At 43.2% G+C, this 16,216-nt stretch overlaps 1 protein-coding gene across 1 annotated transcript in view; it reads right to left on the bottom strand.

The window, feature by feature from the left end:
- Positions 1-512: 512 nt before the first annotated feature.
- Positions 513-16,216, bottom strand: part of lancl2 (LanC lantibiotic synthetase component C-like 2 (bacterial)) — a 131,585-nt gene continuing 115,881 nt past the window's right edge. Inside the window, 3 exon segments of the mRNA XM_084326059.1 lie at positions 513-2,358; positions 5,278-5,350; positions 6,146-6,322. Coding sequence (XP_084182185.1) covers positions 2,282-2,358; positions 5,278-5,350; positions 6,146-6,322 — 327 coding nt within the window. The 3' untranslated portion in view covers positions 513-2,281.

Consider the following 16,216-nt stretch of genomic DNA (forward strand, 5'->3'; position numbering starts at 1 on the left):
AGTATAGGCAGGAATAGAAAAACAATAAATATAGGTCAGAAAAACATACCAGGTGCAGATGATGGTCTGTATACTGTTTTTTCGGTCATAATACACACTGTGCTAGGGTCTGTGTAGGGTTTAGTAGTTAAGTGTTAAAGGAACACGTCAACATTTTGGGAAATTAGCTTCTCCAGAAAGACATGAGAAGATAGATACCAGTTTCCTGTCTGTGGGTTCAGTAGAAAGCTATCTGGCTGCACGTTAGCCTAGCTTAGCACAACAAATGGAAGCGGACAGTGCCGGTTAGCCTAGGCATTGTCCAACTAACACCTCTCCCGAAGGCACTGTCCGCTTCCACAGACTTGTAAAAAAAAAAAAAAAAAAAAAAAAAGGAAATGTTTCCCCATAATTCTGCCCACATGTATTTTTTATTATTGTTATTTCACCCTGGACTCGGATGGCTTCAACTGCTCAAAGAAACCACAAATTCTATCCATTCTTTATTTCCAACAATATCAAACATTGTGCAAAATTGTCGACGACTCCACCTTGGTGAGCGTTGGCTTAGCTGGGAGGCAGGTGAGGAAAATCCGAACAAAGGTTTATTTTTTCCCAGCATTTTTTTAAGACATCCCAGTGCCGCCAAGTCCTCCCGCTGAAGCCCAGGAAGTCAGAATGCCACAGAGGGAAACCAAACCAAACGCCGGTTTACACACAACATCCAAAAAGTCCTTTGCTTGCTGCGACAGACAAGAGAGTCACCTAATCAAAACATTGGAAAAGGTTTTTTGACAACGTTGAACGACCACATTGGTTTTCACCAGTAACGAGCATATGTACGGACAGACTCGACCAATGGACGTGACACACACACACACACACACAGGTACATTCCAAGGTTATTATTACATGTGACATTCTCATGCAATGTCAACCATGACAAGATGCCAAAGAGGGAAGGGGAAGGGGCTGAAGCAAGGATGAGGGGGGTTTCAATGGGAGAGCAGGCTCAGTTAATACCTTGGCATTTACTACTTCCTCAACAGACACTCGTCACATAGCCTACCGAGCTACACCTCCATCCCAAACAGCTAAGCTGTGGCACGTCGCTCTAGCAGCCTGAACGGTACCGTCCAGCTAAGCTGTGGCATGTCACTCTAGCAGCCTGAACGGTACCGTCCAGCTAAGCTGTGGCACGTCACTCTAGCAGCCTGAACGGTACCGTCCAGCTAAGCTGTGGCACGTCACTCTAGCAGCCTGAACGGTACCGTCCAGCTAAACTGTGGCGTGTCACTCTAGCAGCCTGAACGGTACCGTCCAGCTAAACTGTGGCACGTCACTCTAGCAGCCTGAACGGTACCGTCCAGCTAAGCTGTGGCGTGTCGATGAACCAATGGACACTGCTTGCTATTGAGCTAGGATGCACCTAGCAGTCGCAATGCTTTTCAAGGAGGAACTAACTAACAAACAATTTTTACTAGGTAGAACCCCCCCCCCCCTTCATTGTGATAAAATGTATGTGTGAAGAGCACAAACAGAGTCTGAGGGTTAGCGAGTAGCAGGGTTTGGAGGGTGTAGCACAGCAGACAACGAAACGGAGGAGCGAATCACAACATCTACAGACATGAGGCACTGAGAGCCAGTTAGGAACAAGCATGCAGAGAGGGGCGGAGCTATATCCAAACAGCTTATGTTCACACATACACACTGGTGGAAGGCAATCCAAGACACATATGCATACACAGAGACACCCTCTTTCAGCAGGTGCCATCGAGTATTGAAGGCAGAGGGTGTGAGGTGGTGGTGGGGCGAGGGGGGGGGGGGGGGGGGTGTTTATGTTTTGAGTCAGATCCGGCTGGGGAGTGGGGTTCAGAGACCGAGGGCTGGGGGGGTTCCAAGTCTCTCGCCCCCGAACTACAAGAGTGGCTTAGAGTCTTGGGGGTCTGAGTCCTGGCTATATATTCACCCAAACTCTTTGTTAAAAAAAAGAAAGAAATGTCATCCATCATCACTTTGACGAGTCTTCCTCTTGGATCCACTAATACAGTACACCTGTTCCATGTAGGTCTCCTCTCCATTCTATCCTATCAGCTATTTGTTCAGGTTATCCTTTCGTCAAGTCAATCTCTTAAATTTTTTTTTTTTTTTTTAATATAAAGAAAATCTCTCTCTCTCTCTCTCTCACTGGTGAAGGCTATTATATAAAAGGTAAATATATAAATGTCCAGCAGTTCAACCACATCAACCGCCGCCCATCAGCCTCCTCAATCCCATCATCCCTGGTGGTCCAGGGGTCAGGTCACAGTTCGAAAGCAGGGAAGCAGGAAGATTCAGGCTGGGTGAGCTCGGATAGGTAGTGGATGGCCCCCGCCATACCTGGGAGGAACAGTAGAGGGCAGAGTGGAGGTTACCATTGATGTACCGTGCCAGCTCATCTACAACGACAACTAAACATCACAGATTCCACGGGATCATCCCTATGTTCCCCGGGTCCTATGTTCCCCGGGTCCTATGTTCCCCAGTTGATTGATTAATTTATTGAACATTTTATTAATTTTTATTATTTTATTAATTATTAATGTCCGCCTTGTTTCGAACTGGTTAAGCTTAGGCCCTCTTTCGAAGTTGGTTAAGATTAGAGTTTGGAATTAGGGCTGGTGGTCAAAAATTTCAATCAATCAATCAATCAATCAATCGGGGAACATAGGACCCGGGGAACATAGACATGCTCCCATACCAAGAACCGGAGATACCGGTTAACTGGACAGAGATAGAAACTATTTAAAGACAATAATTGAATCCTTGCACTGAAGAACCATATAAGTATGTTTTAAAATCTTTGGACAACATGTGTATTTGCAGTTGTAAAATCACCAGAAAGTACTCAGCATCTACTGTCTTTAACTATGAGTGAACACAAAACTCTAACTTACCATCTGTAGATAATAAAGTACTCAACCTCTACTGTCTTTAACTATGAGTGAACACAACACTCTAACTTACCATTTTTAAATAATAAAGTACTCAACCTCTACTGTCTTTAACTATGAGTGAACACAACACTCTAACTTACCATCTGTAGATAATAAAGTACTCAACCTATACTGTCTTTAACTATGAGTGAACACAACACTCTAACTTACCATCTGTAGAAGTACTCAACCTCTACTGTCTCTAACTATGAGTGAACACAACACTCTAACTTACCATTTTTAAATAATAAAGTACTCAACATCTACTGTCTTTAACTATGAGTGAACACAACACTCTAACTTACCATCTGTAGATAATAAAGTACTCAACCTCTACTGTCTTTAACTATGAGTGAACACAACACTCTAACTTACCATCTGTAGATAATAAAGTACTCAACCTCTACTGTCTTTAACTATGAGTGAACACAACACTCTAACTTACCATCTGTAGATAATAAAGTACTCAACCTCTACTGTCTTTAACTATGAGTGAACACAACACTCTAACTTACCATCTTTAGATAATAAAGTACTCAACCTCTACTGTCTTTAACTATGAGTGAACACAACACTCTAACTTACCATTTTTAAATAATAAAGTACTCAACCTCTACTGTCTCTAACTATGAGTGAACAGTAACACAACACTCTAACTTACCATTTTTAAATATTAAAGTACTCAACCTCTACTGTCTTTAACTATGAGTGAACACAACACTCTAACTTACCATCTTTAGATAATAAAGTTTGAAAACATTGTTCCTCTGAAAATGTAAAACGGACTAATACAGTTCTTCGTCTGAAGTACTCAATTGTTATACCTTTTTGTGGAATTAAGGTTTTTAAGAGATCAATATTTGATTTATATAACTAAATAAATCAGAGATAGACAGAGGGATACCTAGTGTGCTACCTAGTTACCATGCCTACACAGCTGTAAAGCAAGACCCGTCTCACCTACCATCTCATACAGAGCAGGTAGCTGTAGATGTAGGCGTGTGTGTGACTGTGTGTGTATGTAAAGCAGCTCTAATCTGGGAGGTACAGCTAAAGGAGATGATCTGTTGTTTAACCAGGAATGAGGGGTGAAGGGAGAGAGAAAGAGAGAGAAAGAGAGAGTGGTGAGTCACGCAAGAATAAATAGTATTTATCCAATGCGCCGTCACGGCTCTCTGTCTCATAAGAACTGGTCATCAGTGCAACTGTATAATCTCTCTCCAATGTCCCTCGTGTCTTCTCTGTTCATCCCTCCGGGGTGCAGTCGTAATATGGGCGAAGGCCAAACGGTATCCTATTATTATGCAAAGTCTAGGCACTTATCACCTAGACTTTGCATAATAATAGGATGCGCGCACTTCGAAGCCCAAACGTCGTTTGACCGCGTGTGCCCAGCACTGCACCCTGGCTCCCTACCTCATCTATCTCTAAACTCTCTCCGTCACCCACTCCAGTCGGTCTAGTCGTCGCCTGGCTAAACCAGCATTTAGCGAGCTTCTGCAGTTTGACGTATTTCCGCAACTGACTTTTGGGGGCGAGGGGGGTCGATTTCACTGACGTTTGACCGACAGTGAAAGCACTCAATGAACATTGAGTGCTCAGAACATTGAACTGTCCACACACAAGCACACATGAACACACACACGACACGCACACTGTGCACGCTCACACACGAGCAGCCACTTAACACTTTAACATGAGCGGGCACACACTCATGTCGCACACACGCACACTTATGGCCAAAGGAAAGGACACTTTAAATTAGAATAACAGGAACAGTGTATTGCACTACCAAAGCTAACTAGCATGTCACACATGCTCTGTAAATAACTATGTACAGATACCGAGATGTCACTCCATGTTACCTGCTACCTGTTACTGCACAATGTTGTTTCTTCTTTTGATTCTATTATATGTACCACTGTATTGCACATCGTTGCGGGCAAGACCACCCGCATTTCATTGTATACCTGTATGCCGTGACAATTAAAACTCTTGACTTGACTTGACTTGACTTGACTCTACACAGAATGAAGTGGAAGTGGACATCTTTGTAATTTTTGGCCTTTCATCCTCATTGTAGCGAGCGAGCGGAAATGCCACTGCAATCTTCCCGCAGATTAAATCACATACAGCCTGCGGTGTAATAATCATCTAGCGGGGAGAGTAGGCGGCGGATGATGAGCGGGGACTCATCTGTCACGGCCGAGATCACAGGCCGTCTATGACATCCGACGGTTACGCGTGTGTGGGAGAGAGGGGGGGGGGGGGGGAGCCAAGGTCATTTTAAAAGTCTGTCTGAGAGGTTGAAATAAACGAGTACCTTCAAAGAGCGAGTACGGTCGGTCGGGGATGCGACAGCCGTGGGTTCCGTAGTCCAAACACCACTCGGCGAACTGGGAGATGAAGAGCACAGCGGTGGAGTCTTCGTCAGCACGATATAATTAATCATTGATGTGATGATGATAATAATAACTTTATTTGTATGGCACTTTTCATACAGAAATTGCAGTTCAAAGTGCTTCACAACAGTAAAAAAAAAACAGGCATAAGTGAGCATAAAAAAGATAGAGAGGTAGCAAGGTAAGGTAAATCACAGTTTTTCCAGTCATAAAAATAATAAAATAGAATAGATAAGAGTAAAAAAAGTGTGGTTTGATTCAGTTTAAAAATAGGCTAACATACAACAGAGCATCACTCTTAACACTTTGAGTTTCTTTACAAAGTTCTGATAGCATTGGATTCTCAGTGCCGTTACAGACCAGCCAGTAGTTATGGTGCCATTTCAAGGTTCAAAAGTAGTATATAATTGTTTGCCGTACAATTAAAATCATACTTTGCTAGTCCGCCGTTCACACAAATTCAAACAATACTTAACTAAAATGTTTTATTTAAATACAAGTGAATGCTAAAAAAGAAAGGTAAAAAAAAATATATCTTTATAAATCAATTTTTTTTTATTATTATTATTATTATATTTAATTTGTTTACTTACTTTTTACTTATTTTTACTGTATGAAGCACACTCTCATGGGGCTCATACAGAACCAAGCATTTCACCACGTAAAGTACGTGTATTTTATTGTGATATTTAATAAACAAACTTGAACTTGAAACTACACAAGCCACACACAGGGCCGGCGACGCGCCCACGGACCAGACGTGGGGGATGCGGTGCGGTAGGTAGGTACCTTGCAGGCGCGGTAAAGGTACTTCTTCTCCTGGGTGACCTTGTAGAGGGAGAGGAAGGCGTAGCCGTTGCCGGCCGTGCCGTGGCAGATGCCGTAGCCCTTCCTCAGCAGGCCGCGCTGCCAGATCACCTCCCCGCACTCCACCCCCGCCTGGAGGTACTTCTCCTCCTGCAGCAGCTGAGAGGAGCAGAGGAGATGAACACTAGTAGAGACAGACCTGAGGTAAATACATAGAGAAGAACACTAGAGACAGACCTGAGGTAAATACATAGAGAGGAACACTAGAGACAGACCTGAGGTAAATACATAGAGAAGAACACTAGAGACAGACCTGAGGTAAATACATAGAGAGGAACACTAGAGACAGACCTGAGGTAAATACATAGAGAAGAACACTAGAGACAGACCTGAGGTAAATACATAGAGAAGAACACTAGAGACAGACCTGAGGTAAATACATAGAGAAGAACACTAGAGACAGACCTGAGGTAAATAGATAGAGAAGAACACTAGAGACAGACCTGAGGTAAATAGATAGAGAAGAACACTAGAGACAGACCTGAGGTAAATAGATAGAGAAGAACACTAGAGACAGACCTGAGGTAAATACATAGAGAAGAACACTAGAGACAGACCTGAGGTAAATACATAGAGAATATATGAACACTAGAGACAGACCTGAGGTAAATACATAGAGATGAACACTAGAGACAGACCTGAGGTAAATAAATAGAGAAGAACACTAGAGACAGACCTGAGGTAAATACATAGAGAAGAACACTAGAGACAGACCTGAGGTAAATACATAGAGAAGAACACTAGAGACAGACCTGAGGTAAATAGATAGAGAAGAACACTAGAGACAGACCTGAGGTAAATAGATAGAGAAGAACACTAGAGACAGACCTGAGGTAAATACATAGAGAAGAACACTAGAGACAGACCTGAGGTAAATAGATAGAGAAGAACACTAGAGACAGACCTGAGGTAAATACATAGAGAAGAACACTAGAGACAGACCTGAGGTAAATAGATAGAGAAGAACACTAGAGACAGACCTGAGGTAAATACATAGAGAAGAACACTAGAGACAGACCTGAGGTAAATACATAGAGAATATATGAACACTAGAGACAGACCTGAGGTAAATACATAGAGATGAACACTAGAGACAGACCTGAGGTAAATACATAGAGAAGAACACTAGAGACAGACCTGAGGTAAATAAATAGAGAATATATGAACACTAGAGACAGACCTGAGGTAAATACATAGAGAAGAACACTAGAGACAGACCTGAGGTAAATACATAGAGAATATATGAACACTAGAGACAGACCTGAGGTAAATACATAGAGATGAACACTAGAGACAGACCTGAGGTAAATAAATAGAGAAGAACACTAGAGACAGACCTGAGGTAAATAAATAGAGAAGAACACTAGAGACAGACCTGAGGTAAATACATAGAGAAGAACACTAGACACAGACCTGAGGTAAATACATAGAGAAGAACACTAGAGACAGACCTGAGGTAAATACATAGAGAAGAACACTAGAGACAGACCTGAGGTAAATAGATAAAGAGATTAGTATGATTCAAGATTGTGTATTGTCATGTGCACAGTTAAACAGACAAGTTTTCCGTACAATGAAAATCTCACTTTGCTAGTCCGCCCTTCACACAAAACGTAACTAAAAGATTTCATTTAAATACAAGCTAAAGAATAAGGTAAAAATTGATCTTTATAAAAAAAAAAAAAAAAAAGTATAAGATATATACAAGGCACAGTGAGTAACACAAATTGGGTCTCATTCTCCAACGGACTTATGACAAAAAGGGCTTTCTCTTAGGGCCATTTGAGACCTTTTCGGGCAAGACATGAATATAGACAATATATTATAATATAATATTAATTATATATGTTTTATTGGGAAGGTTGGTGAATCCCAAAATCGGCCCAAAAAGGTCTCAAATGGCCCTAAGAGAAAGCCATTTTTGTCGTAAGTCCTTGGAGAATGAGACCCAATCAATTGACGTTATTGCACGTTCCGATTCCCAGTGTGTAGGATCCAGAGTGTTGTTTACAATATAAATATGGAGGTGATGACAATGGGTCACAGCAGCAGCAGTTAAACGTGTCGTTAGTGTATTTAGTGATTCACGGTTCGGGGGGGAGGGTGACAGCGAGGTCACAGCGAGGTCACAGCAGCAGTTAGGTCAGAGTGTCGGGGACTAGCTGGGGGAGCTGGCATTCACAAGCCTGATGGCCTGTGTGGGTACAAACTGTTTGTCAGTCTCATAGTCCTGGATTTCAGACTCCTGTATCATCTGCACAATGGCAGGAGACTGAAGAGTCAGTGCTGGGGGTGTGTACTGTCCTTTATGATATTGTGCTTGATAATGATTGATATGATAGATAATGATATTGTACTAGACACAGACCTGGGGTAAATAGAAAGAACAGGAGAGCAAGAGAGAGAGAGAGAGAGAGAGAGAGAGAGAGAGAGAGAGAGAGAGAGAGAGTGTGTAACTGAACAAGAGCATGTGTCACTTGAGGTCAACAACGACACTCTCCCTCACACCTGTTCCTATACCCAGGGCCAAACGTGTAGATCCACAAACACTGCTGGTGCTAGCAGGACCTTGTGGCGCAACGGTAGCGTGTCTGACTCCAGATCAGAAGGTTGCATGTTCAAATCACGTCGGGGTCAAACACTTTTACTGTAATGTCCTCTATTATGGGAAGTGAGAAGGCCAAGCATTAAAGGGATAGTTACGATTCCTGGAACATGCACTAGCTCCTAACTAGCCACAAGCCAATGTAAAGTCGACAGGGTCGAGATACCGTCTGTACAAGCTGACTGAAGACAACTGAAATCTAGTTTGCGTGCTCTGTGGAGTATATTTCAGTTGTAGTCAGTCAGCGTGTAGAGACAGGAGTGTGACCCCATTGGCGTTGTATTGGTTTGTGGCCAACTATCCATGTATACAGTATGTCTATGTATAATAGTTCCATACAGACATCTGTGTTGTTGGTGTGTGATGTATATAATAGTTGCATACAGACATGTTGATGTGTGTTCATTGTCGCCACGATGATGGCAAATAGCTCCTTGACAACGTGGTCAGAGAGCAGACAAAATTAGCTTTCATATGGTAAATGGTAAATGGCCATTATCCAAAGCGCTTTACAATTTGTTCCTCACATTTTACCCATTAACTCACACACCGATGGTGGAGGCAACCATGCAAGGTGCCAACCTGCTCATCAGGAGAATTTAGGGGTTAAGTGTCTTGCTCAAGGACACTTCGACACACTGCCCTGGAGGAGCGGGAATCGAACCGGGAACCTGCTCTACCTCCAGAGCCACTGTCGCATATGGACACGCAAACTTCCAAAATCTTTACTCTGTACGGTCTTTTAAATCTCAATATTTTGCAAACCAAATTAACTTCAATTTGTGGAAGACAGTTTACAGTTTCGGGGTGCGTGAGATTGTGTGCAAAATACACCATCATTGTTGGAAGTGCATTGAACACACATACAGATCTCCATGCGTGACTCCCCCTTCCATTTCCTTTATGTCAGGCAGTAAATACTAAGCAGGAACAGCTGTGTGTGTGTTGGCAATAGTGATGGATCAATACCACTATTCCTGCACATTTCTGTAAAAAAAAAAAATTATAAATGTAATATAGTAATATAATATCATAAATGTAATAAAACCAACCCAAGCAAGACATTTTCATACATTTTCAATATATACATGTGAAGAAACAGCCACTAATGGTGAAGTGTCAAATAATAGCTGCAAAACCGGAATGGTACCTTTTTCTGAATGAATGATGGTTGTTTTGTCTTATTCCCGTTCAATTGTGAGCACATAATACCTTGAGTAGGGTATCAATCGAACGGTGACAATCTTAGCTTTCAAGCAATGTATTGGTTCATTGGCATAAAATCATTGGATTGCATTCAAAACGAGGCCAAAGTGCAGCGAGTGCAAAACGGGACGGATCCGTCACGGTGACAGTTAAGTGGTTAAAGTCATATGTATGTCTATAAAGACTCATCATCACTGTGTGACCAGTTTCATGGCCCCCTGCCTTTCTCAAGCCTGACTAGTTCAATAGTCCCGTCCTATGACAGTTTTGATTGACAGCCTTGTGTGATCGTCAAAGCCTCGTTCTGCCATGGAGCCCAGCCTTTGAGAACACTTTAATGAAATCATTCTAGAGCTTTCTCTGACCCATCCTCTGTTACCAACCAATGTGATTTAAGTGCTGCTGCTCTATTTAGGTCTGCCCTGAGTGGGAGGTTCGAAGGGTCAAAGTGGGTATCAAACAAGAGGGAAGACTGCCAGGTTTTAAACTGTGGATACCAAACAGGGAAGGTTTTGAACTGTTAAACAGTCATTCAGAGCTATTTTATTGCACTGTAAAAAAACGGATTTTATATGTCAGCACTTTGTGCTCATTTTACCCTTGCTATTATTTAACTTATTCAAGAAGCCTATTGGAAGGTGAGGTTCTGATATGATTTTGATTAATATATCTGCATTATTTTATCCCACTTTATGCTTTGCTCTTGCTGCTCGTTTTACACTGATTTTATGTCTTATTTCGTACTCATGTAAAACACTTTGAACTGCAATCCCTTGTATGAAAGGTGCTATACAAATAAAGTTATTATTATTATTATTATTATTATTTTGAATTGCGCCCATGGCCACTAGTTTAATAAGTGCCAGGGTCATGCTGACCGTTGAAAACCACCACAGTAGCTGAAACGATTCATCAGATTTAGCAACTACTGGCCCCATGCTGCCATGCTGGGCAGCGGATTGGCAGAGTTGTCGCTGGTTGTCCTCAACACCCCTCCGCTCTACATCTTCTGGACGCCTCAGACCCACTCCTATCCGAGCTCTGGGGGGGTCTTCATAGTGAAGCAGGCTATTCTTGGTCCTCGCTCCACAATGTCTACCTTGCCTATATTACTACCTAGTACCTACCCTACTATGCTAATATGTCTATAATATTATTATATATTTTTTAACTACTACTGTATGCAGGGCCGCCTGGGAGAAATGCAAGGCCCTGTGCGAGATTTACACGCGAGCCCCCCCATTTTTTTTTTTTCATACAGTCAACATATTCTTAAATAATAGCGCTGCCCGAGGCTGGGCATGATACAGTCAACATATAGCAAGAGAGAGCGAGAGAGAGCTCCCGTTCTACAGTCAATATACAGTGTACAGAGAGAAATTGAAATGCTATTTGGCCCTAAACAGAGAGTACACAGTGGCAGAATACCTGAGCACTGTGACTGAAGATCCTTGACTAGGTACAGACTCAGCGAGCACAGCCTAGCCATCGAGAAAGGCCGCCATAGGCAGACTGTGTGTGTTAGAAAGAGAGAGAGAGAGAGAGAGAGAGAGAGAGAGAGAGAGAGAGAGAGAGAGAGAGAGAGAGCATGTGTGTTTGTCGTGTGTGTGTGTGTTAGAGAGAGAGCATGTATGAGAGAGATAAGCAAAGATGAGCCCCTAAAAGATATTCAACTTTTAATGGAAGAACAAAACAGAAGGAAAAGATAACTTCACAAAGGCAACATGAATATACATAGATCCAAAAGGACAAAGATCAACACTTAAATCCAAAGAGAAGAGGGTCTATACCAGAGAAAACAAAGTAGCAAGGACTCGGAGCCAATGGCCGACATCAGCTAAATAGGCTAGCCAGGTACTGACACCAGGCCACACACAGCTTTGGCCAACGGCCCAACGCTACCCAAGCTACACAAACGACCAAGACAATTCACACACAGCACATGTCGTATCTCCAAATGTTGTGAAGTAACATATGTTTTGCCTGGAAAAGAACATCGTTATTAACAAAACATTCGGGAGGGGAAGGAAGGAAGAGTGGGGTAATGTCATGACATCTCTTACCTGCACCAAGGAACGCAGGGCGAAAGGCCGCAACACAGGTCTCCACGTTGACGAAAGGCCTCTCGCTGGCGGGACAAAAAGAAGCTATGGCCGGAGCCTTGTCATGGTGCAGGCCCGACTACATCTTCTGTCAAAGATGATGTCGTAGTCAGAGTGCCAGAACCCCCTGCTATTCTCACGGCTAATGTCAATGGTCGTAGCACAAGCTAACAGCTAACTCTAGGCTAACTGATAGCATCAAACTAACGTTCCCAGCCGAGCGCAGCCGGCAGCTAACGTCGTAGCTAAACAGCTAACTGGCTAACAGTTAGCTCAACCCGGCTATCACTAACCATTAGCTAACGCAGAAGCAAGCTATGCGGCTACCACTGAAAAACTGTACAACGTGAGAAAAGCAATACAGGTGCTGACACCAGGCCACACACCGTTAGCTACTAGTACTACAACAGCTAGTCGGCCAGTTTGGCTCCAGAGAGAGAGAGAGAGAGATATCCACGGCGGGAATAGAATAGAGTGCATTAAAAACTCACCAAACGTCCAAGAGGATGGAGACAACCGCGTGGAGTTGACGAAGTTCATCTGCCGAACGACCATCCTCTTCATCTTGGCATAACAATGCTGCACGCGCTGTCTCTAGGTTAGCTAACGCTAGTTAGCCTTTAGCTAAGCTAGCTACTAGCCAACATCATCATGGCTATATCCCGACTGAACCACACTTAATATTATAACGTAGCTAAAGCTAACTAGCTGTCCCTGTCTTTAGCCGGGATGGCTAGCCTGACTGAACTGTCTAACATGCAACAACTTTCATCTTCAGTCCATCTGCCGAACGATGTCCTCTTCATCTTGGCTGGCATAACCTCCAATGCTGCACGCGCGAAATAGTCAGACGCTAGTGATGGGTCGGTCATGAGCGACTCGTTCATAAGAGCCGATTCATTGCCGTGAGCGTGAGTCGAATCGCTCACGTCTGGCAATGAGTCGGTTCACGCCCCCCCCCCCCCCCCCCCCATGCACACAGACACACACAATGAACTCAACAGACGCTACCTTACCTGTAACTCCTCCCCTCATTGAAACCAATTCTGCTGCCTGCAGAGCCTCAGAGCCAGGAAGCGTGTCTAATGTGAAATATATAAGCATATAAGCAAAACTAGATATTAGGTCTGTGATGAAAAAGGGCCTCGCGGGAAGGGGGGCCTCGAAAAAAAAAAAAAAAAAAAAAAAATTATTATTTTTTATTTTCTTTTGTGCAAGGCCCCCCTTCCCGCGAGGCCCTGTGCGACTGCACTGCTCGCACACCCCCTGAGGCGGCCCTGACTGTATGCACTCAAGACTGTAGCACTCAAGTTCGACAATGTTTGACAAACACTGTTACAGTACTTACCCTTGCTGCCAGGTTTGTACCCTTCCTGCTGACTTGTTGTACAGAACTTGTAAGTCGCTTTGGATAAAAGAGTCAGCTAAATGACTAAATGTAAACATAAATTACCACAGTGACTTGGTTGGGGAAGGTCCCTCTCCACAGAATTCTAATATGGAGTCCGAACTAAAAATGTTTGACCCCGACGTGATTTGAACACACAACCTTCTGATCTGGAGTCAGACGCGCTACCGTTGCGCCACGAGGCCCTGCTACAGTAGCACCAGCAGTGTTTGAGGATCTACACACCAGCAGTGTTTGTTCCTGGCAATAGGAACAGGTGTGAAGAGGGACACCATTCACACACTCACACAACCTAATCTAACCTAATCTAATCTAATCTTGAACACAAACCTCTCTCTCTAATGAGCTGCTTTCACACCAGGGAGTGGCTTCACCCCCCCCCCCCCCCCCCCCCCAAAAAGGAAATGACTCCATATCAGAGCTCTGTGTGCCATTCTAACATTCTTGACATTTTAAATCATGCGTTATTGATCTAGGATCAGTCTCATCTTTCTGATCGCTATGATTGATATGGTGGAAAGCACCGTAGCTGGTTTGTGTGACCATGATCAGGTGCACGCACGCACACGCACACGCACACACACACACACACACACACACACTTCATTCAGTTCAGACAAACATTTTCCATTTGATAAGCGGCGGAATCTGTCCCTGCATATTTCATGCTTTGTGTTATTGTTATTGTTAGTGTTGTTGTGCTTTTCCAGTGCCTCAGGGTGAAACTTTGTTTCCCTGGTTCCCTGTCGGGCCATACTGAGAACAGTACAATACAAGACTTTCCAGGATTTGCAATATCTCTGAGACATTCCTGTGGGAAAGAGTCTGCCTTTTTCACAAGATCACCTGCTGACTTGTTTAAATTGTCATCCTCAGTCATAGTTGTGGGACTAAGGTCTGTGGCACAGATGGATGAGAAGGATATTAGAGAGAGATAGAGAGAGACAGATAGAGAGCAGTGAGGGCACTATAGAGAGAGAGAGAGAGCGCAGTGAGAGAGAGAGAGAGAGAGAGAGAGAGAGAGAGAGAGAGAGTGAGGGTTAATTACAGCTCAATGAAATTATATGGTAGCAGTCTCTATAAGATGAAGGTCTTTTTTCATCTACATCATTTCATGGAGCTGTAATTAAAGGTTTTTTGGATGTGTGAGAGATTAGGTGCTAAATAAATCAGCATTGTTTTTTGGTGAAATGTCCCCTAATTTCAGCCCCACCCCAGTCAAATGCACTCCAAAACGAGGGTGTGGGGCCAAGGGAAGGGATTTGGGATTGGGCCCCACTTGAGAATATTTAGGGGACATTTCACCAAAAAACAATGCTGATTTATTTTTTAAAAACACTAACTACTAACCTTCGTACCGTCTTTTACTATTATGCACTCTGCAACTAAGGAATTTACCCTGTCAATATTACTACCTACTATGCTAATATGATTATGATAATATGATGCTGAATATTATCTATACTACTATGCACTCAAGATTGTAGCACTCAAGTTCTATACTGTTTGACGAACAATGTTACTAACCTTTAGCTGTCAGAGTTGTATGCTTTCTGTTAACTTGTTGTAACAGAACTTGTAAGTCGCTTTGGTTGACTCATTCCCCGCCAACGACGAGTTTACTCGTTACTGGGCGTCAATCGTTGACTCGCCAACAACGAGTATACTCGTTATTTGATCGTTATTTCTTTTATTCGATATTTCTATTCATTACAGCCCACGGACTCGGGGTTAACATGGGGAATCATCCTGAGAATGCCAAAGTGCAATACCGGCCGCATTCCAGCTAGACGGCGGTATCGAGCACCCTTTGTAACCTCTTTTTTTTGTGTGTATTGTTTTTATTGACCTATACTCCATTCATGCTGAGTGAATCAGTTCCCCCAGCCACATTTGTGTATAACATTTTTTTTTGGGGAAGTAACTGATAGAAAATCTATCGAATCGAATCGAAGTCAAATTAAGAGATTTCATGATGCATTGAATCGTTGCCTGAAGAATCGTAATCGAATTTAATCGTTGAGGTCACATTGTTACACCCCTAGTTAAAAGCGTCAGCTAAATTACTAAATGTAAACATAAATTACCACAGTGACTTGGTTGGGGAAGGTTTCTCTCTAGGTGATTCTAATATGGAGTCTGAACTAAAAACCGTTGACCCCGACGTGATTTGAACACGCAACCTTCTGATCTGGAGTCAGACGCGCTACCGTTGCGCCACGAGGTCCTGCTAACACCAGCAGTGTTTGAGGATCTACACACACCAGCAGTGTTTGTCCCTGGCAATAGGAACAGATGTGAAGAGAGACACCATTCACACACCCACTTCCTCTCCCGGAACACAACCTAATCTAACCTAATCTAATCTAACCTAATCTAATCTTGAACACAAACACCTCTCTCTCTATACATTCTTTCACACATGGGTGTGACTTCACAAGCAAACCTTCACAATCCTCTAGAGAGATCTTTAAATGACTCCATTCTAACATTTGTAACATTTTAAATCAAGCGTTATTGATCCAGGATCAGTCCCATCTTTCTGATTGACACCCTACGCTATACCACGCGTAAACTCGGAGGGGTAGGGCCAAGGGAGGTTTTGGGAAGGGCCCTCTGTCTCTTGCATGGGAGGCACCTAGAGGTGGCAGGTGAGTAGGTGTGGTAGTAGG

This window comes from Notolepis coatsorum (assembly GCF_963971535.1).
Source record: "Notolepis coatsorum genome assembly, chromosome: 12".
In the NCBI taxonomy this organism is placed as follows: domain Eukaryota; kingdom Metazoa; phylum Chordata; class Actinopteri; order Aulopiformes; family Paralepididae; genus Notolepis; species Notolepis coatsorum.